The 21,218-nt window shown below is 41.1% G+C and overlaps 2 protein-coding genes and 1 long non-coding RNA gene across 10 annotated transcripts in view; 1 reads left to right on the forward strand and 2 right to left on the reverse strand.

Annotated features, from left to right (window-relative positions):
• Window positions 1-1,220, reverse strand: part of LOC101484144 (cyclin-dependent kinase 4 inhibitor B) — an 11,994-nt gene extending 10,774 nt beyond the window's left edge. For 2 of the 3 annotated variants that reach the window (XR_013095726.1, XM_024798705.2), the window contains exon 1: window positions 1-41. This exon is cut by the window's left edge and continues 154 nt beyond it. The gene's annotated coding sequence lies outside the window, so the exon portion shown is untranslated. Of the gene's footprint in view, window positions 42-910 lie in introns of those variants that run through there. The other variant, XR_001342149.4, reaches the window with a different exon arrangement.
• LOC143415112 (uncharacterized) overlaps window positions 1-3,769 on the forward strand; it is a 13,857-nt gene extending 10,088 nt beyond the window's left edge. Inside the window, exons 3-5 of one of the 2 annotated variants that reach the window (XR_013095727.1) lie at window positions 1,161-1,928; window positions 2,574-2,642; window positions 3,466-3,769. This is a non-coding gene — a long non-coding RNA (uncharacterized LOC143415112). The remainder of the gene's footprint in view (window positions 1-1,160; window positions 1,929-2,573; window positions 2,643-3,465) is intronic. The other variant, XR_013095728.1, reaches the window with a different exon arrangement.
• A 9,054-nt stretch (window positions 3,770-12,823) lies between these two features.
• On the reverse strand, window positions 12,824-21,218 carry cdkn2c (cyclin-dependent kinase inhibitor 2C (p18, inhibits CDK4)). Of its 5 annotated transcripts, XR_013095724.1 has the most exons (5): window positions 21,008-21,218; window positions 19,673-19,750; window positions 15,864-16,044; window positions 15,612-15,780; window positions 12,824-13,442 (listed from the first exon to the last, which is right to left on the reverse strand). XR_013095724.1 is itself a non-coding variant. In XM_024798616.2 (4 exons), the coding sequence occupies exons 1-4, from the start codon at window positions 18,504-18,506 to the stop codon at window positions 13,439-13,441; spliced, it is 477 nt and encodes a 158-aa protein (XP_024654384.2). In that variant the 5' UTR covers window positions 18,507-18,553; the 3' UTR covers window positions 12,824-13,438. The 5 variants fall into 5 exon arrangements, 1 of the variants encoding a protein (XP_024654384.2); XR_013095725.1 differs by lacking the exon at window positions 19,673-19,750 and having other exon boundaries at window positions 21,008-21,208; XR_013095723.1 differs by lacking the exon at window positions 21,008-21,218 and having other exon boundaries at window positions 19,673-20,003.

The following is a 21,218-nucleotide window of genomic DNA, read 5'->3' on the forward strand; positions in this document are numbered from 1 at the left end:
CAAACTTATCACCTAAAATTTTCCACAGGCTGTGTTGAAGACTGAAATAATCCGGGAGGGTGGACTGGCCAAATACAGAAATCTGAAACATGTCCCTCCCACCCTTACATCATCCTTGACTGTGCAGCTGGAGCTGTTACTGAAAAAGTATTGTTAATGCAGTAAGCTAGCCTGTTGAGAATTAGTTAGATGGTAATATATTTGCTTTTTTTTTGGTTTTCACTTCAAATATTTTAGTGAGCAGTCAGTAATTTCTCAAATCTCTTTCTTCAGTCATGTCTTTTCTTAGTTTTGTGTTTCCAGTTCTAAAAAAAATAGCCAACAAACAAACAGACAGACAAAAGCAAAGCAAATAAAACAATGTAGGGGGTATAAGACGGTTTTAGATTACATGCATCATGTATGTTACATAAGGACTGGGCACCTAATGATATATTTTCAAAATTCAGTAGAATCGGTTTCGGGGTCACTCATCAAAAACAAGATGTGCAATAAATCTCCAGCTGTGTGTCAAAATCAACACTGATTACATGTTTACAGCTTCTATTTGAGCATGTTATGCTTGTCCAGCAGCAAAATAAATGATGCCTCTCCCACCCTTCCCGAGATACTGATATACTCCATGTAGGTCATAATTAGAATATTCAAAGAAAATAATATTACAGATTTTGCCTATTTTTCCTGCTCCCCTGCTGATTTTCCTGGGTGACATTTTATTGATGTGATGTTTGAGCCTGTTTATGGAAAAAGCTGCATGGAGCCTTTTCACAATATCTATATGTCAGGGATACAGTAAGCCGCCTGCAGCCTGAAAAAACGGAACCAAAGCCAGAACTGTGACAATGATGTCTGAATAACTAAAAGCAAGCAAAAACACAAAATAATTAAATAGATAAATATAAAAACTTACGTTAAATGAGATTAAAACCGTAGCACACCTTCCTCCTGCTGTTCAGTGCGTGGCATCACATTTTCCAAACGACTCGAGCTGAAAATCCCCCGAAAAACAGCCAAAAAAAAAAAAAAAGAAAGAAAGAAAGAAAGAAAAAATAAAATGTCGCCTCCACGCGTGATTTCAAGCATGTGATGCATTTACTGGCAGTTCCCGCTCGTTTTCAAAAGTAATTCGAGTTTGTATTTCCGTTTTTAACCTGTTACAGGATGAAAGAGGGAGCGAGACGCGGGGATGACTTTCGTTAGAAACGTCGCGCAGTCACCGTGAGGCGAGCCTCCTCTCAGTTTAAAAAAGCCTCTCGGATGAATCCACAGCTCGTGAAGATCAGAGGTTCTTTCCAAAGAGGAGGAGACGGCCTGATTGGACGGTTCCTCATCGGCTCATAGGCGGGACGGTTAACGGAACTTCATAACACGGTAATAATGGTGGTGCCTTCATTCATTGTCCATGTGAATGTTTTGAAACGTCGACGCGCTGGCGCAGACGATGCGCGCCTTTTATTATGACATTACAGATGCGGAGCAAGAGCTCTATTTCTTTTTTGTCACGTCACGGCCTGCGTGCTTTTAGTTTCTTTTTCTTTGCCGCCCTCTCCTGTAACAAGCTGTGCATCTACGGTCACCTCATTTGGTGGGACAGTTATTGCGGACTTTTCACGCAGAGAATTCACGCACAGTGGATATTTTCTTTTTTCGGACTAGTCTCTGTAAATTCCAGAGATGGGTGTTTCTGAGGGGAATCCCAGCGGATCAGCAGCTTTTGAAATACTCAGACCAGCCCGTCTGGCACCAACAATCACGACGCGTTCAAAGTGACTTTAGTCACCTTTCTTCCTCATTCTGATGCTCAGACGTCAGCAGCTCATCGTGGCCCAACCTGGCCATGTGTACATGGATAAATGCTCGGAGTGTGAGATGCCATTAGATTCTTGACTGAAGGAGAGGTTGAGCAGATGTACCTAATGAAGTGGCCGGTGAGTGTGTTTGAGCAAATTTCACAGAAAGCATAAACTTATTATACGAGTAAAGCATTGTATTTGTCAAATTAGCATTACGGTCTCTTCAAACTGGCAAACCAGCTGCCTGATGTGTACATTTTGCTGTTGACAAGCTAAATATTATAAATTATTATAAAAATTTCAGTGTCTCCTTCTTTCCATTAAAGTCATTCCCAAGTACTTGAAAATGTTCTTTGGGGTCATTCTTATGAGCAGGCGATACAATTGTTAATTTGCTCCCTGCCACATAGTTAAGCAGAGCATTTACAACCTTCCCTCTAGCCTCGATGCACATTCCCTTATTGGGTCTCTTACATGCAAAGAAAAAAAATGCTAAGGTTTTAGATTTAAAGCTTCAGTTACCTTTAATGTTTTTTTTCTCCAAAGAAGGGACATCTCACATGACTTCTTTTAGCCTTCAGGTAGATAAAACTAAAATATAATTAAAGCTACAGATGCACCTAGTTTATTCTGGGTCAGTTTTTGGTATGATAATCCTTTGATACTATAAGTGACACATTTTTTTGCCTTTTTTGCACATTTGTGTTTCCAAGGTGTCGTTGCAATAAATAAAAGTAATAAAACTTGCAGTTCATCTTTTGTTTTGCTTTCTTCTCACAGGCTTGCACTGGAATCGACAATCCTCCAGAGGCAATCACTCTGTTAGAGCTCATGAACTGGGATTTAGTGGTAAGTTCATTATTTGCAGGCTTTACTCTGGGACATGCATGTTTAGGTTGCTAAACATAGCAGCAAGTTTTTCATTGAATGTGTCAAGGCACGATCCTGGTGTCCTATATATGCAACTTATAATTATATTGTTAGCTTTTTCAACATGGCTTTCAATAGTAACACATTCCAATACGTTATCTATGGTGCTTGACATACATTCAGTCAGACTACATTTCAAAACTTTATCTACATACAAAAGCATAAACTTATTATACAAGTAAAAAATTGTACTTGTCAAATTAGCATTACGGTCTCTTCAAACTGGCAAACCAGCTGCCTGATGTGTACATTTTGCTTTTACACCGTTGTTTTAAATGGCATAAACTTGACGTAAATATCATGTTTGCTGGTCTGATTACTGCCAGATCTGCTGAATAAAGAAATAACTTAAGTAATAATAATAATGATAATAATTATGATAATAATAATAGATTTTATTTAAAAAGCACCTTTAAAAAGCACCTTGAGTCCAAGGACACTTAACAATAGAATAAAACTCCCCAAACTCCCTAGCAGATCATTACATGGAGAAACCTTTGTAATACAAGCATGCTGATCCACACAGGTGTGCACACAGGTGTACACAGACGCGGACTACACCCTTCTTGGCTGCTGCCTCAAAGCACATTGTGCGCTGTCTATCTTGCGTGCTGCACAATAGCGTTTAATATTTAGTATCTACTGTTATCTACTGCTAGCTAGTTTATTGTGATGGTGCTGTATTTATTATGTTGCTCTTTTTTTTGTTTGCTTTCTCTTCTGTTTTTTTTTCTGCATACAGGTGACCCAGGTGTTTTGTTTGTTTTTCTTTCTTTCTTCCCCCCTTCTCACCGTCTCTTCTCCCCTTTGGTTTTCTTTCTCTCCCTCTCTTTCTTTCATTCTTTCTCCCTGTCCTATCCCCCAGTCATGTCTGTCCCGTTTGTAGCAACCGAAAATAAAATAAATACATAATTATAATAAAGGTCAATCAAATGGACCAATATGGCAAGGCCATGATGATCCACTTGGTAAAATAAATCCGCTTGGCATCTTTCTTGGCCTTAAGACAACAATTCTGATGGCTAAAGATCCAAACGGGACACAAAACAAACAAACAAACAAACAAACAAACAAACAAACAAACAAACAAACAAAAACAATAGAATCAAACACATAATAGAGATGACAAAATGAAGATCAATAAAACAAAAGCACAAGATAAATCAAGATTGTCCATACAGACAATATTGATTTGTAAATGATTAAATAACAATCTTCTCAACACAAAACACAAAATTCCAGTTCTAAAAGAAAGATAAGTTACTGAAAAGTGTTTGTGCTTAGTGCTTCACTGAGCTGAAATTTAAACTTAAAACATCTCAAGATATATTAAATAAAAGGAAAATCTAAATTAAAAGGACCTCAAAGTGTCTCAAAGGCTTCAAACTGAACATCTCAACATCTGAGCAGCTCGATATCTTATGGACTATCCTCCACTGCAGTCACATGCCCCTCAGACCGTCAGCTCCTGTAATTTTGCCTTTTTTCTCTTTTATTTTCAATGTGTCTGCGCCGACACCTATAAACTGGGTGCTCGCGACATCATTACCGTATGTTGGGTTTACGTTCAAGCCATTTTTCTTGTGAAGAATTATTTCGGACTTGAACTTAGTGAACGGAACCTCTTCTTTGACATTATCGTAGGCGATGTTAAACGCAGCCTGTTTGCTGCTGCCTGTCGCTGAAAGCCAGTAGGGAGAGGGGACACTGGGGCAGTGCTTGTATCGCGGAATATAATGTGTTTTCTGGATACGCTGTGCTTTTTCAGCGTTTCAATTCGAAACGTATTAACAGCAGTCAGAAATGCAGTATTGCCGGCCACACTCACCACAGGTGGGGCGTTCTCGCTGGGTGAACCCTACGGTGGCCCTCAGAGGCCAAACAGACTGTAACTTAAGAAAACACCAGCAATAAGAAAAACGCTGCAAAAGCACACAAAACACAACGGAAATAAGAAAAAACAAAACTTACTGATTCTTTTAATTTAGTTCCATGTGTGCCTGCACCAACGCAACAGTGTGGCCACACACTCGATCTGGTTTTAGTGCATTCAGTTTTCAGGCCCCTCTTCTGTGGAACCAGCTTCCAGTTTGGATTCAGGAGACAGACACTATCTCTACTTTCAAGATTAGGCTTCAAACTTTCCTTTTTGCTAAAGCATATAGTTAGGGCTGGACCAGGTGACCCTGAATCCTCCCTTAGTTATGCTGCAATAGACGTAGGCTGCCGGGGGATTCCCATGATGCATTGAGTTTTTCCTTTCCAGTCACCTTTCTCACTCACTATGTGTTAACAGACCTCTCTGCATTGAATCATACTTGTTATTAATCTCCGTCTCTCTTCCACAGCATGTCTTTATCCTGTCTTCCTTCTCTCACCCCAACCGGTCGCAGCAGATGGCCCCGCCCCTCCCTGAGCCTGGTTTTGCTGGAGGTTTCTTCCTGTTAAAAGGGAGTTTTTCCTTCCCACTGTCGCCAAAGTGCTTGCTCATAGGGGGTCATATGATTGTTCAACACGTTCTCACTTCCAAAGCGTAACATTTTACGCTAGGTGACAAATCGTCAACATATTACGTTTTCGACTACCCAACACGTTCCTAAATGACGACCTCGGTAAAATGAGGAAATGTGAGAACCGTCTGGACTCAATCTACACATGTTCACTCTTTTTCTTCAAATCTCTTGGAAACATGCTATTTAACGTCATTAAAGTCCTGGTTAAGGTCAGGAATAAGGTTATGGTTAGGCCTAGGGATAAGGTTAGGTTTAGGGCTGGAATACAGGGCTGGAACGTCTATTACAGCGGGAGCGTCATTCCACTGGATTTCATCCATAACCCAGCGCGTACCACAAGAACGCGGAAGGTCACCTTTCACGTTCCTCAGGAATGCCGCGGGACATGACAAAATGTCAGCATGTTACGCCTCGGGAGTGAGAACGGGCTCAATTGTTGGGTTTTTCTCTGTATCTATTATTGTAGGATCTACTGTACAATATAAAGCGCCTTGAGGCGACTGTTGTTGTGATTTGGTGCTATATAAATAAAATTGAATTGAATTGAATTAAAGCTGAAAGGAGGCAGAAACAGGAAGATTGTAACCTGGTGGACAAAGGAATGTGATGCAGCAATTAAGTGCAGAAATAAAGCTTTTAGGATGTTAAAAAGAAATCAGAGTTATCAGAATTTTGTTTAATATCAAAAATCACAAGCTATTGTGAGAAGAACCCTTAAAACTGCAAAGAGGGACAGTTGGAGGAGCTTTTGTAATTCAGTGGGGAGAGAGGCAGACATAGGTAAGGTATGGTCAGTGATCAGAAGGATGAATGGCATTACAAGTAAATATGGGTATCCAGTATTAAGTGAAGGGGAAGTCACAGCGGTGAAAGAAGAAGAAAAGGCAGATATGATGGCAAAAACCTTTGTTAAAATCCATAGCTCATGTAATATTAGCGAAGAAGGTCAAAGGGGAAGAGAAATTACACTAGCAGAGAACAGGGAGATACTGCAAGCAAGCTGACGACACAAATGATTCATTGAATATGCCGTTTACAAAGACAGAATTGAACCGATCACTTAGGAAATTTAACCTTGCGCAAAGCACAAGGCTCGCCTGCAGATCAAATCACTTTTATTGTCACATCACATGTGCAGGCACACTGGCACAGCACATGCGAGTGAAATTCTTGTGTGCGAGCCCCACAAGCAACAGAGATGTGCAAACACAACAACACAAACGAGCAAAATACAAGAATGGCCAACCTGAAACTAATAAATATATGTACAATATATAATAGTGTATGCATTTCTGGATGTGTATACTAAATATTTTCCTGTGTGTGTGTGTGTGTGTGTGTGTGTGTGTGTGTGTGTGTGTGTGTATACACATTTTTACAAATTAAATAGTAAAAATAAAAAAATAAAAAAATAAAAAAAAATAATAATAATAAAATATACAGAGTTGAATATGTGCAAAACAAGTGGCATTTATATACAGTGTGGAGTGCATAATGTTGAAGTTCCAGTAGTGAAGCTGAGGTGTCTATGACGTGTTCAACAGTCTGATGGCCTGATGGAAGAAGCTGTCTCTCAGTCTGCTGGTACGGGACCGGATGCTGCAGAACCTCCTTCCTGATGGAAGCAGTCTGAACAGTTTATGGCTGGGGTGACTGGAGTCCTTGATGATCCTCCCCGCTTTCCTCAGGCAGCGCTTCCTGTAGATGTCTTGGAGGGAGGGAAGCTCACCTCCAATTATCCGTTCAGAGCACCGCACTACTCGCTGGAGAGCTTTGCGGTTGTAGGCGGTGCTGTTGCCATACCAGGTGGTGATGCATCCAGTGAGGATGCTCTCAATGGCACAGTGATAGAAGGTCCTGAGGATGCGGGGGCTCATGCCGAATCTTTTCAGTCTCCTGAGAAAGAAGAGGCGCTGCTGCGCCTTCTTCACTGTTTTGTTTGTGTGTACTGACCACGTAAGATCCTCAGCCAGATGTACTCCAAGGAACCGGAAGCTGCTCACTCTCTCCACAGCAGCGCCGTTGATGGTGATGGGGGTGTGTACTTCTCTGCACCTCCGGAAGTCCACTATCAACTCCTTTGTCTTTGCGACGTTGAGGGTGAGATGGTTGTCTTGACACCAGTGGGTCAGGGCGCTGACCTCCTCCCTGTAAGCCGTCTCATCACCGTTGGTGATAAGACCCACCACTGTAGTGTCGTCCGCAAACTTCACAATGATGTTGGAGCTGTTAGTGGCTGTGCAGTCGTAGGTGTAGAGTGAGTACAGGAGAGGGCTCAGTACACACCCCTGTGGAGCACCAGTGTTCAGTGTGATGGGGGATGAGGTGATGCTGCCCAGTCTGACCACCTGGCGTCTGTCAGACAGGAAGCTAAGGATCCAGCTGCAGAGGGAGCTGCTCAGTCCTAGATCCTGCAGTTTCCTGTCCAGCTTCGAGGGAACGATGGTATTGAATGCTGAGCTGTAATCTACAAACAGCATCCTCACATACGTGTCTCTCTTCTCCAGGTGTGACAGGGCAGTGTGTAGTGTCAGGGCTATGGCATCATCAGTGGACCTGTTGTGGCGGTATGCGAACTGTAGAGGGTCCAGTGAGTCGGGTAGTGCAGAGCAGATGACGTCCCTGACCAGCTTCTCGAAGCATTTGCTTACGATGGGGGTCAGGGCTACAGGTCGCCAGTCGTTCAATGAGGAGATGGTGGAGGATTTGGGTACAGGGACGATGGTGGCCATTTTGAAGCAGGCTGGGACTACAGACAGAGAGAGGGAAAGGTTGAAGATATGCGTGAACACTCCAGCCAGCTGAGCCGCGCATGACCTGAGGACGCGGCCGGGAATCCCGTCCGGACCAGTAGCTTTGCGTGCGTTCACCTTCCTGAAGCACTTCCGCACATCCTCCTCAGACACAGTGTGCGCACTGACGTCATCCGCGGTGCGCACACTGTCCGGTCTCATGGTGTTCGCTGTGTCGAATCTAGCGTAGAATACGTTTAGATCCTCACACAGAGAGGCCGTGGTCTGCGGTGTGCTGGTTTTCCCTCTAAAGTCTGTGATCGTGTTTAGTCCCTGCCACATACTCCGAGGGTTGTCAAACTGTTGCTCCACCCTGTCCCTGTACTCACGTTTGGCTGCTTTGATCGTCTTCCGGAGTTGGTAATGTGCGTGTTTGTAGTCCGATGTGTTCGCGGAGGCAAAGGCGGTGTTCCGTGCCGCGCGAACATCTCCGTTAATCCAGGGTTTTTGATTTGGGAAGGATTTGACTGTTCTGGATGGGACGACATCTTCCACGCATTTCCTGATAAATCCACAGACTGAGTCTGTGTATTCATCAATGTCTCTGGCGGCCACGTGAAACATTTCCCAGTCCGCGTGATCAAAACAGTCCCGCAGCGCAGACTCCGATTGGTCCGTCCAACAGTGCACCGCCCTCCGGGTTGGAGCTTCCTGTTTCAGCTTCTGCCTGTAGGCGGGCAGGAGCAGGATGGAGCAGTGATCTGATTGGCCGAATGGGGCGCGGGGGAGGGCTTTGTACGCATCCCGGAAAGAGGTGTAACAGTGGTCGAGTAGCCGGTTTCCACGTGTGTTGAAAAGGATGTGTTGATGGAGTTTTGGTGAGACTTTCTTCAGGTTTCCCTTATTAAAGTCTCCGGCTGTGATAAACGCTGCCTCTGAGTGTGCGGTTTCCTCGCTGCTGATCGCGCTGTACAGTTCCCTGAGTGCACGGTCAGTGTCGGCTTGTGGGGGAATGTAAACAGCCGTAATAATCACTGCTGTAAAGGATAAGGATAAGGATAAGGAGCCGGATTGTGTCGTTCACGTCAAAGACCCGGCTCTAAGAGCCGTTTCGTTCGCGACCGACACATCACTAGCATCTGGTGAAGTGCTTGTGCTGAAAGGTGTGTCTTTACAACGTTAACGTTCCTGCTCAAGCGCAATTCTGCCAAAAATGGTGGACCAAAGTTTCTCCACGGTGATGTGAAAGTTCTTGGTGGGTAAGTACTTTTCACACAGGGCCACGTAGGTCTGGAAAGCTACGGTGGCCCTGAGTGGCCAAACGGACTGCAACTTTAGAAAACACATGCAAAAAGAAAAACGCTGCAAAAGCACACACAACACAACGGAAATGTTTCTGGGGAGACAATAACCGGACGGACCAGTTGCAGGAACCAAAACATGTATGTATGGCTGTATCCCAATTCAGGGTCTGCAGCCTTAAACGGTCCTCAAGGGCCGCGTACTCAAAGACCGCTGAGGTCTTTGAGTGAAGTGCGAGGCTTGTAGGCTTGTGAAATGGGACGGTCTAGCCTCCGTCACGCTGCCCAGGTTGCCTAGCAACCATGATACTAACAGCTGGAAACGTTTCATACAGCTTTGTTTGACAGAAATGAAGGAGAACATATTTTGTACATTTGTTTCTATTTGAACTTTGTGTGATTTGATAAGTATCTGAGGCTGAGACCACAGGACAGTAAAACATGATTTTTGGGCTTCATTTCTGCACTGAACAGTCATTTTAAGATTAGCTAGTAAATAACAATTAGCTCATGTTGTTCATGAGACTAAAGTCATCTCACTTTGGTAATGTAAATATAATATGGCCAATATTATATTAATCATTATTAGTTATTACAGCAGTGAACATGAACTCTGTGCCAAACTCTGAGCTTCAGTAAAGATTCAAGTTGCAGTTATTTATATTTCCTATCACCTTAAAGACAAGTATCTTTGACAATGCATATATAGGTGTATCATATATAAGAGACAAATATTGTTCTTTTAATATGTTGGCATTACTAAATTTGGCTCAATGCTTACATATATGTGGAAAAAGCAAATGTACGAGCTGTGATAACTGTTTCTGATAGAATGAAGAGTCGACTGATATATTAAATATTCCTTTATTGGGTGAGAAAATCAGACCATGTCATAACTGCTTTAAGTCATACAGAATAGATATCAGAGTCTTAAACAGGCTGACTTCTGCTAAATGGGTCAAACTGGGCAGGAAGTCTACAAACACATAACATCCTTATAGAATATGATGTAACACTATAGATCAACTTATCTCAGAATATATAAAGCATGTAAACAATTACAGCAATATGATGCAACAAACACAGCAGTGCTACTGATCCAAAATACTCAAAGCTTCATAGAACTGAAACCAACATTTATTTTAGCTCCATTCTGCTGCTGATACATACTTTAGGTTTCTGAACATTAAACTTGTTGCTGCCTTTCATAGTGTGTAACTTGAAGGCCCTGAGTACTTTCTCCCACACTGGAAACACTGGGATGATCACATTATTTGAACATTACCTAATAAGACTGATTCAGGACAGACAGTTATGTTAAACTTTCCTAGCAGTCCTTCACAAACAGGGAACAGTCTGTCTATTCTCTCCATCTGTCAGCTGCTGCTGGCTCTTCCTCCTCCTCTTCCTCACACACTGCTGAGTTTGTCCTGGTGGATCATCAGGGGTGCAAAGCCTCACAGATGATGTAATGCAGTGGCTCCCTCAGTCTGTTCTCACTCTGGACACTTGCAGTCGTCACACATGGAAATCAAATGTGTGATAAGCTGCAGGATTCAAACACAAGTGTAACTTATAAACACATGTTCATACTTTTATTCCACAATCAGAGAGAAAGAAACAGAGAGAGAGTGCAGGACAGACAGACAGGTGACAGTCTCAGGTGTACACACTGCTACACAACAGCACCAGAGAAGGAGGATTTAGTGTTTGTGTTATTACGAGTGTAAACAAGAAGAGTCCCAGATGGTGCAGTGGACACATGTGTGACTGCTGTGATTAAAGCATCTTTCTTTCAGCTTAACGAGTGAACCGTCAGCTCGTTCAAACACGCATTCGTTTGGCTCGACACCACCGAACAGAGGCAGCAATATAACATAGCTCACATTAACAGTGCAGTGGATCCTGCTTGTGCTGTGATATTCAGGACTGCAAACAGAGCAGCGTCACTGACTTTCAGCCTGTTGTGTTTGTGGATATATGACTGACTTTAATTATCCACAAAATCATCATATTCTCTGTGAGATTAAGGTCAACTATTGAACGGCGTATAAAGTAAAGGCTTTAAAACAAAGTAAACGCTGAAAGTACAAACATCGCTAATGTCACATAACTTTGCCGGCATGTGGCCAACAGTAATGTTTTAATGTTCCTCATTATTAAACATTTGCACATAAATAAGTGACATAATATTCAGAACTTACTTTTGAAAGTTTACTCTTTGGCCGCTCCACTTCCACTTCTTTGAAGTGTCTCCCAGTCCCAGGCTGTGTCCCAATTAAGAGACTGCACGCTTGAAGTACGCATTTTAAGTGCGGTTACGTCACCGCCACGCGACGACGGCTGTCCCAATTCGAAGTGTGCTTCAAATGCATACTCCAAATGCACCTGAACAGCGCGACGAAGCGTATACTGTCCCATTTCACAAGCCTCTCACTTCCGCACTTCTCGTACTCATAGTACGCACCGTACATAGTACGCGTAGTGCGCGTACTTCAAGCGTGCAGTCTCTTAATTGGGACACAGCCCCAGTGCACTTGTTAGCATGTTTTGGTTCGAGCAACTGGTCCGTCCCGTTATTGTCTCCACAGAAACATTTCCATTGTGTTGTGTGTGCTTTTGCAGCGTTTTTCTTTTTACAAGTGTTTTTCTTTTTGCAGCGTTTTTCTTTGTGCAGCATTTTTCTTTTTGCAGCGTTTTTCTTTGTGCAGTGTTTTTCTTTTTACAAGTGTTTTTCTTTGTGCAGTGTTTTTCTTTTTACAAGTGTTTTTCTTTTTGCAGCGTTTTTCTTTGTGCAGCATTTTTCTTTTTGCAGCGTTTTTCTTTTTGCAGCATTTTTCTTTTTGCGGCATTTTTCTTTTTGCAGCGTTTTTCTTTTTGCAGCGTTTTTCTTTTTGCAGCGTTTTTCTTTTTGGATGTGTTTTTCTTTTTGCAGCATTTTTCTTTTTACAAGTGTTTTCCTTTTTGCAGCATTTTTCTTTTTGCAAACGTTTTTCTTTTTGCAGCATTTTTCCTTTTGCAAGTGTTTTCTTAAGTTGCAGTCCGTTTGGCCTCTCAGGGCCACCATAGAAAGCCTTTTTTCCCCCTTATAAATGAAGTGACTGCATTTTGTAATTACCCAGGTTATATTTATCCAACATTAAAATGTTTTTCATCTGAAACTTTTTTACTGTGACAAATATGCAAAAAATAACAAATGTACCATCTGTGAGTGTGATACTATGTGGCGTTGCTTCAGCGTTTCACTTATAACGGGATGTGTTGAAATCCCTGAACACACCCAACGCTGGAAAGTGAATCATGTCCGTTCAGCACGCCTGCACAAAGTTTTGCTTAGTCACAATCCAGAGTGACGGCTTCTAATTAAGATAACCAAACTCACAGGAATTCTTTGGATTTAAAAAAAAACCTACTAAAGATTTAAAGAGCAAACTTTTCTTATATGATAAATTATGTGTGTTAATGGTTATTTGCAAAACCTTTTCTTGTTGGTAAGAGTAAATATGACTGTGATGTGCTAAAGGAAAATAATAAAACAGACAATACAGAAGAAGAAAATTTCACGTGTGATTTATTTGCGTGCACAAAAAACAGAAGACCGTAGGTTACAATTAGATGATACACTTTGATGCTTGCTGTTTGGTACAACATAACTTTGTACTAACTTTGAAGCTTTAGATAAATGTTAGCCCAGACACAAAGGTGCCAGGGGTTTTCTGAGAGCTTTCATTGATGACCAGAACATAACACCATCAAACAAAATGCAGCATCAAAAAGAAGTTAATGTTTATGTGACTGTGTCGGAAGTGTGTAGATGCACCTAATGGTGAATGTGAAAGCAATGTTTCACAGTATGTAAGGTATTAGTTTGGTAAATGCATAAAAATAACAATGAAAAACACTTTTATGCACTCAGCTTCACAGTTTTTCAATAACCATATGAAAGAGTCACATTCTCTCATTTAGTAAGCAAGTGTTGCAAAGTATTCTTTCCACCAGACTGTGAATATAAATCCCAGATTTTTGTTCTTTAGTTTTTGTAGCGCTAATTATTGTTTTTAACGTATAGACGTGTTCAATGTCCGGCAAAAAAGTTCGGGAAACAAAAGATCAGAAGAAGAAGTTGCTTTCCAAACAGACTCCAGGCTCTCTTAATCACATCCTTCCTCTTAGCTGTGGGAGAAAAATGTGGAAGTTCATGGCACATATTTAACCTCTGCATCCATGCATACTAACTAAAATTAGACCTGAAAAATTATAAAATAAGTGGAACTGCAATGTGTTTTACAGTCTATAAAAGTTAAACATTTTCACTGTGTCGTCAGCTCCACGAGGCATGAGCGCAAATTTGATTTTAACCCTGGGATAAATTTTAACTGACATTAAAACCTCTGTTTGTTCCGAAGCAAAAGAAAAACTGGTTTGTCACCTTTAAACTGTTCGTTGCGCTCAGCCCGCTTACATCCTCCACAACGCTGTCATTTGTCTCGGATTGATCGATTCTTGCCTAGGCTCCTCTAAGGTGGGCATTTTTCGCTTCTCATGTGCGGTCACGTGAGAGTCTTTTAATTATTGCTTTTGTGCCATAAAGGAAAGCTTTGTCAGCAGTGTGCGTTTTATTTCCATATGCACCCAGACACAATCTAAAGTTACACCCCCCAAAACAAACAAAAACCCACGCATATCGAGGACTTTGTGGTGGCGGAAACCTGAGGTGAAGTCAAAATCGCGCTCGCTCTGTTGCAGGTTCAGCTGTCCGGTCCTGTCTGAGAAAAAAAAAAAACTAAAGAAGATGCGGCGTATGCGCATGCTCATTAACGATGAGCTGACGTCTGACTGGAATCTGATTGGAGATGATTTCAGAAAGAAGCTTTAACACAGCGACCTCCGGTTTCCTCTAATAACGAATTGACATAAAAACAAAGCTCGCGAGTTCAGGCTGACACACTTCAAATACAGGTTGCAATAATTCTAATTCCGGTAATGAATAAGTTAAACAACAGTATCACCACTGGGTTATTACAAGCTCGGTGTAATTATTTGCTATTGAAAACTGAACAACAAGACGGTCGTTTAATTTCAAACTGCACGCGAAAGATTTTAAGTTTCACTTTCGGTTAAATGTTTCGAGCTGAGTATCAAAAAGAGGCGCTTTATTAGAGTTCAAAGCCTCGCTGACGAAACACAAGAAACAAACAAACCAGTTCAATCTGTGAACTGGAAAATAATATTTAGATAATTTTATAGAAAAGGTAACAGCAGCATTATGTTTCCTTTACATTCAGAAACGCTGTTTTCTGGCACACAATGGACGGGCCTCAGAAAGCTCAGAGTCTATTGACAGATTTTAACGATTTGACTATTAACATGTAAACATTATCCTTAAATTCATTGTGTAGCCTGTAAAGGTGCATACTGGTTTAATAAGTATAAAATTGCTCCTTGCACTACTCTCTGTAGTGTAAATCTTATGGCTTTACTTCCTAACTTCTGCTTAGTAAACATGTGAAAGCACAACTGTACTTAGGTGACTGTAAATGTCACCTAAATATTAAAGAAAAACAGAATACAAATTTGATTTCATTTGTTAATGTAATAGCAAAGTAAGATGACTCAAATGCAACAGATTTAAACACACAGCACATGTTGTGGCCACAGACAGTAATCTGCTCATTTAGTTTCACAAAGGTTCTAGAAACAAATGAAAGATTATAGTGCTTCAGCATAAATGCAATCCATTATTATTATTATTATTATTAAGTCTATATGTAAGCTGATAGAAACAATAGTTTCACTCTATCCACGACCACTTATCCCTGTGTTATTTATTATTAAATTTAACTGAATTTTATTTTTTATTTTTCAATATGTATCTTTTAGTGTTGAAAAGATGAAAAAAAAAAATTAAGACCATTATGTGTGTTATTGACGTGACATAATTTTTACATCTCACTGTTATGCTCCAGCAGCTGGAATTTGTCCACTAATGTCATTTTAGGTCATTCATAATTAAACCAATAAGGTCAGAATTACAAAAACTAACAGAACAAGAAAAAACAAACTCACGCCTGAAGCCTTAAAACTCACAAAACTACAAAATATTCAGAGCACAAACCACTGTACTGACATGTAAAATAATTAGCCTACATCTTTTACATGGCTCTTTATTGCTAAACACACACACACACACACACACACACACACACACACACACTACACTAAAACTTTTGTTTTGTTCCTTTATTTTGTGTTTTTGACTTAACTGGGCTCAGGAAAAATCCCTCCCATATTATTTTGGGAGCAGAAACTCTTCTCGTGTAAGGTGCAGTTTGATCCACTCACTGATGGTTTTGGATGAACGTGGCTGTGTCCGTGTGGCCATTGCCGCGCGCGAGCTGCTCGGCGGTGAGTCCGTCATTGTTGCGTACGCCGCGATTCTCGGTGTATCCAATGAGCAGCCTGACAACCTCCAGGTGACCCTTACTGGCGGCCAGGTGCAGCGGAAGGTTACCTTCATATGGAGTTATAGGTCAATAAAAACCAGGTGCGAGAAGAAAACAAAACAGAAGTAAATCAAATCATTTAATTCCGTACCTCTTTCATCTGCGATGTTAACGTCGGCCCCATAGTTTAGCAGCACGCGCACAGAATCCACGAATCCTTCACGAGCGGCATCGTGGGTCACGGTGAGACCGCAGGAGGGATCTGGCACATTTGGATTTGCCCCCGCTTGCAGCAGAGTCTCAATGACCCGGGAGTCCCCCAACTTCACTACCTGCACACACACAGCATGGAGGGAGAGAGAGGATGGATGCGGGAGATAATTTAGGAGAAGAAGAAGCTTTAAGGAGCTGCCCAGGGTGTGCCTGGCGATTATCATTTTTATATTTAAATATTAAATTCATCCCATGACACCAAATCCCAATTTAATGCATTTAATTCTCAATAAATGTATTGCTATTAATTCATTGGCCCCGCATTGGCCCCGCCTCTCCTCCTGACGTTTCTTGTCGTCACAGGGAAAATCTGCGCCTGCCATTGGACAGCAGCATCAGCGGACCTGTTTCTATTGGTGGCAGACAGGTAAGGACTGCGTCATACAGATAGGTGAAAAACATCTTCACCAGCTCGTCTGGACTCGTGCATGTCAGCATGTATGAATTTCAAAGTTACTATGCATAATTATGAACTCGCGAGCACACGATATGTTGGATGAGCGGTCAACGAGGAGGAGCTTCCTCTCTGAGTGGACCGTTCAGCTGCAGGCCTGCACCCAATATGATCGTTCATATTAAACCTCGTGTGACACGCAGACAGTGCACGAGCAAAAACAACAACAAAAAAGCACGTTTAAAATCAGATCCAAGCAGGGCACGGGCTGCTAATCTGGCAAACCGGGCATTTTTCACGTTGGGCTGACGGACTTTTGGTTCGCTGCGCACAGGCCTAACAAGCACTGACAGCAGCCCATTGGTTCATTTTCATGAGACTGGAGTTCCCACTTAAATGTCTTCGCTACCTCCGCTAAAAACAGGCCTTCTGGTCAAACTGCTGCACATGATTATTTGCCTTTCTGAACAGGTTTGCTCTTAAAGGTAACTCCATCCTGGAAGAATTAATTTTAATCAAGCAAGCAAGCAATTAAACTAGATATGTATGGATTTCAAAATCTTGTTTGGTTTTCAAATGTAATTTTTTCAGTGATATCATCTTTAATAGCAGGAAATTAATTAAGCATCGAATTGTTGTTTTTTTCTTCATTTTTTCAATATTTTTCTAGTAACTTATATTTGACACGAGCATAAAAAATGGAAAATTCTGTTTTTGTAGTGTCAAGAGATTTATTCTAAAGACACTTCTTCAGCTTAGAGTCAGAGAGTAGAAACACACACGCTGCAGTTTTTACTTGCAGGGCAGAGCGCTCACACCAAAGTGGGGGCCCTGTGATGTGCATGCTCTGTTCTTGCACTTGTCTTTATTTATACACAAGAAAGAAAAGTAATACAATAATGAATACATTTGTTCAGTGGAATGTTGATACGCGAGCATGTGCGTATGTGATTGTGCGTGTGTGTTAGAATGTGGGAAGCAGCCCTTTTTCCTTTTTCCTTGTTTGCTGTAGACATGGGCGGGTCCTTTGTCTGTGTGCCTCATGCTTCACGACTCTGCTTTCTTTTCTGTGCCCTACTTTATGATGAAATGCAGCTGCTACTTAAAAAGTTATCACTAAAACAAACAAAAACAAAACTCAGACTAAGACTTTTTTTCCCCAAACATGGTGTTGGATAGATACATAAAGGATCTGTTCAGACCTCTGCCCACAACCATAAACCAGTAAATACTTATTCTTTATTTTCCGCTTCTTGTAAAATTAAGAGACTTGAACAATTTATATATTTTGTCCTAAAGCAAAAAATGTACATCTGAATAAATCCAGGTTCTTTTTAACAGCTAACACCCTCACTCACCATTTCCTTAACACCACCATTTTGCTGCTCCTCAGCTCCATTGACAATTTCAGACTTTAATGTTGTCTCGGATTTGCTGATTTCTCTTAATTACAATAATATGAACACAAGTTTATTCTTTACTTCATGTGATAAAAAAAAAAAAACTACAGCTCTTTCTGAGTCAAGTACAAAATCTGCATTTGAAAAAGAAATTGTGAAACTAAGGAAGTGATAACAGAACATCTTATTACTCCATAAAACACACTCATGCACATACATATGTATTTATATTAATCTATAAATGTATTAAAATCTGATAGTAAATCATGAATTTCAGCTTTTTAGACTTTTGGTAAACTGTTCATCTTTTTCACTACACTTAAATCTATTTTGGAGAGTCCAAACTTATAACTGCCACATACAGATTTCTGCACTTCAAAAAATATTTACATCGATCTGAGACGATTGTATTCAGTATAATGATGACATTATCGAAGCTGGTGGATATTTGAAGAGTACATGTGAGGAGGCCTCAGCCTCTAACACAAAGCACTAAAACAAGGAAGTAAATCAAGCTGCTAGCAAGCAAAACAGACTGAAATCGTCCAAATATGTTTAAAATCACTTTGGAAAAAAGCCAGTTCAAACGGTTTTTATTACTTACCTGTATTGCAGTCCTATTAAACACATTTTTAATATTTACATCAGCTCCATTTTGCAGTAAAGTTATGATTTCTAATAGATTTCCAGTTGCACAGGCATTGCAGAGTTGGTCAGAGAGACTCATATCAGGTGTCCCTTTAAAACGCAATACAAAGCAAACTTATCACCTAAAATTTTTCTGTAGGCTGTGTTGAAGACTGAAATAATCCGGGAGGGTGGACTGGCCAAATACAGAAATCTGAAACATGTCCCTCCCACCCTTACATCATCCTTGACTGTGCAGCTCAAGCTGTTACTGAACAAGAATTAGACAAAATTAGTCACTTCAAATTCAAATATTAGAAGTGACTAATTATATCTCGATTTTGTTTTGAGCTGTATTCAGCTCAGTGGCTTCCCCGTGGGTTCAGTGTTTATTTTGACACACGGCAGAGCTGGAGATTTATTGCACATCTGGTTTTTGACAAGTTACCCCTAAACTAATTATTCTGAAATTTAAAAATATATCATTAGGTGCAGTCCTTATGTATAAAACTAAAAATATCTTATACCCCCTTACATTGTTTTATTTTTGTCTGTTTGTTTGTTTGATTTTTTTTTTTTTAGAACTGGGAAAGCAAAATTAAGAAAATATATGACTGGAGATAGGACTAATTCATTAGTTTTATTATGATGAAACTGGATGAAACAAGCGATATCTTGCGCAAGGATATTTGGCATATACCAAATATCCTTGCGCAAGATATCAACTCCAAGTTGTATCGATCAGAATACAAAACACCATGTGTGTGCATGGTAGTTAGAAAGCACTTAAAAAGCATAGAAGATAGTGCTTGTGTGAATGGGTGAATGTGGCGTGTTGTATAGAGCGCTTCGAGTACTCCGGTAGAGTACAATCAACACTGATTACATGTTTACAGCTTCTATTTGACCATGTTATGCTTGTCCAGCAGCAAAATAAATGATGCCTCTCCCACCCTTCCCGAGATACTGATATACTCCATGTAGGTCATAATTAGAATATTCAAATAAAATAATATTACAGATTTTGCCTATTTTTCCTGCTCCCCTGCTGATTTTCCTGCGTGACATTTTATTGATGTGATGTTTGGGCCTGTTTATGGAAAAAGCTGCATGGAGCCTTTTCACAATATCTATATGTCAGGGATACAGTAAGCCGCCTGCACCCTGAAAAAACGGAACCAAAGCCAGAACTGTGACAATGATGTCTGAATAACTAAAAGCAAGCAAAAACACAAAATAATTAAATAGATAAATATAAAAACTTACGTCAAATGAGATTAAAACCGTAGCACACCTTCCTCCTGCTGTTCAGTGCGTGGCATCACATTTTCCAAACGACTCGAGCTGAAAATCCCCCCGAAAAACAGCCAAAAAAAAAAGAAAGAAAGAAAGAAAGAAAAAATCAAATGTCGCCTCCACGCGTGATTTCAAGCATGTGATGCATTTACTGGCAGTTCCCGCTCGTTTTCAAAAGTAATTCGAGTTTGTATTTCCGTTTTTAACCTGTTACAGGATGAAAGAGGGAGCGAGACGCGGGGATGACTTTCGTTAGAAACGTCGCGCAGTCACCGTGAGGCGAGCCTCCTCTCAGTTTAAAAAAGCCTCTCGGATGAATCCAGAGCTCGTGAAGATCAGAGGTTCTTTCCAAAGAGGAGGAGACGGCCTGATTGGACGGTTCCTCATCGGCTCATAGGCGGGACGGTTAACGGAACTTCATAACACGGTAATAATGGTGGTGCCTTCATTCATTGTCCATGTGAATGTTTTGAAACGTCGACGCGCTGGCGCAGACGATGCGCGCCTTTTATTATGACATTACAGATGCGGAGCAAGAGCTCTGTTTCTTTTTCGTCACGTCACGGCCTGCGTGCTTTTAGTTTCTTTGTCTTTGCCGCCCTCTCCTGTAACAAGCTGTGCATCTACGGTCACCTCATTTGGTGGGACAGTTATTGCGGATCAGCAGCTTTTGAAATACTCAGACCAGCCCGTCTGGCGAGTGTTGCCAACTTAGCGACTTTGTCGCTATATTTAGCGAGTTTTCAGAGCCCCTTAGCGACTTTTTTTCTAAAAAGCGACTAGCGACAAATCTGGCGACTTTTTCTGGTGTTACTGGAGACTTATTTATGACGACTTTTTGACGTGAAAGCGCGTATCGCTTTCACTCTCAACAAGCAGCGGTGCTGCCGTGGGCACCTCGCCCGTTCCAAAGCGCTCACGGGCGGAGGATGGTCCTCCCCCAGCTCAACACGCTATCAGGGCAGGAGATGTTCACACCCGTGCGTCCAAACTGCAAATGAATCGCTTATGAGCAAAGTCGCTGCTCCGCACTGACTGTAACACAGTCTGTTCTTCTTTTACTGTTATGCTGTTTTGTGGATCACAAGGTTTAAAACTACTTATAAACACACATAGCCTACACACAAATTAACTCCACCAGAGTGCCAATCTCGGGTCACTTTTGCCGGTCCAGGCCCGGATAAAGGAGCAGGGTTGGAATTGTGACATTATTAAAAAATAATAATTGTAATAAATTAAAGAAATTTAATAATAATTTGTAGTTCTAAATAAATTCTAAATTCGTTTAAGACGTTTTTTACTCACCTTATGTCTCTTCCACGATGTTATTCCTCTCTCCAACAACGCAGGTTACAATTACATTAGCATGACCAATTATGCAAATTAGGCGATGACGTCATTTAGCGACTTCTAGCGACTTTTAGCACAGCCAATAGCGATTTTCCTTACTGAGGAGTTGGCAACACTGCGTCTAGCACCAACAATCACAACGCATTCAAAGTGACTTCATTCATTC

Source organism: Maylandia zebra, linkage group LG23 (genome assembly GCF_041146795.1).
Source record: "Maylandia zebra isolate NMK-2024a linkage group LG23, Mzebra_GT3a, whole genome shotgun sequence".
In the NCBI taxonomy this organism is placed as follows: Eukaryota; Metazoa; Chordata; class Actinopteri; order Cichliformes; family Cichlidae; genus Maylandia; species Maylandia zebra.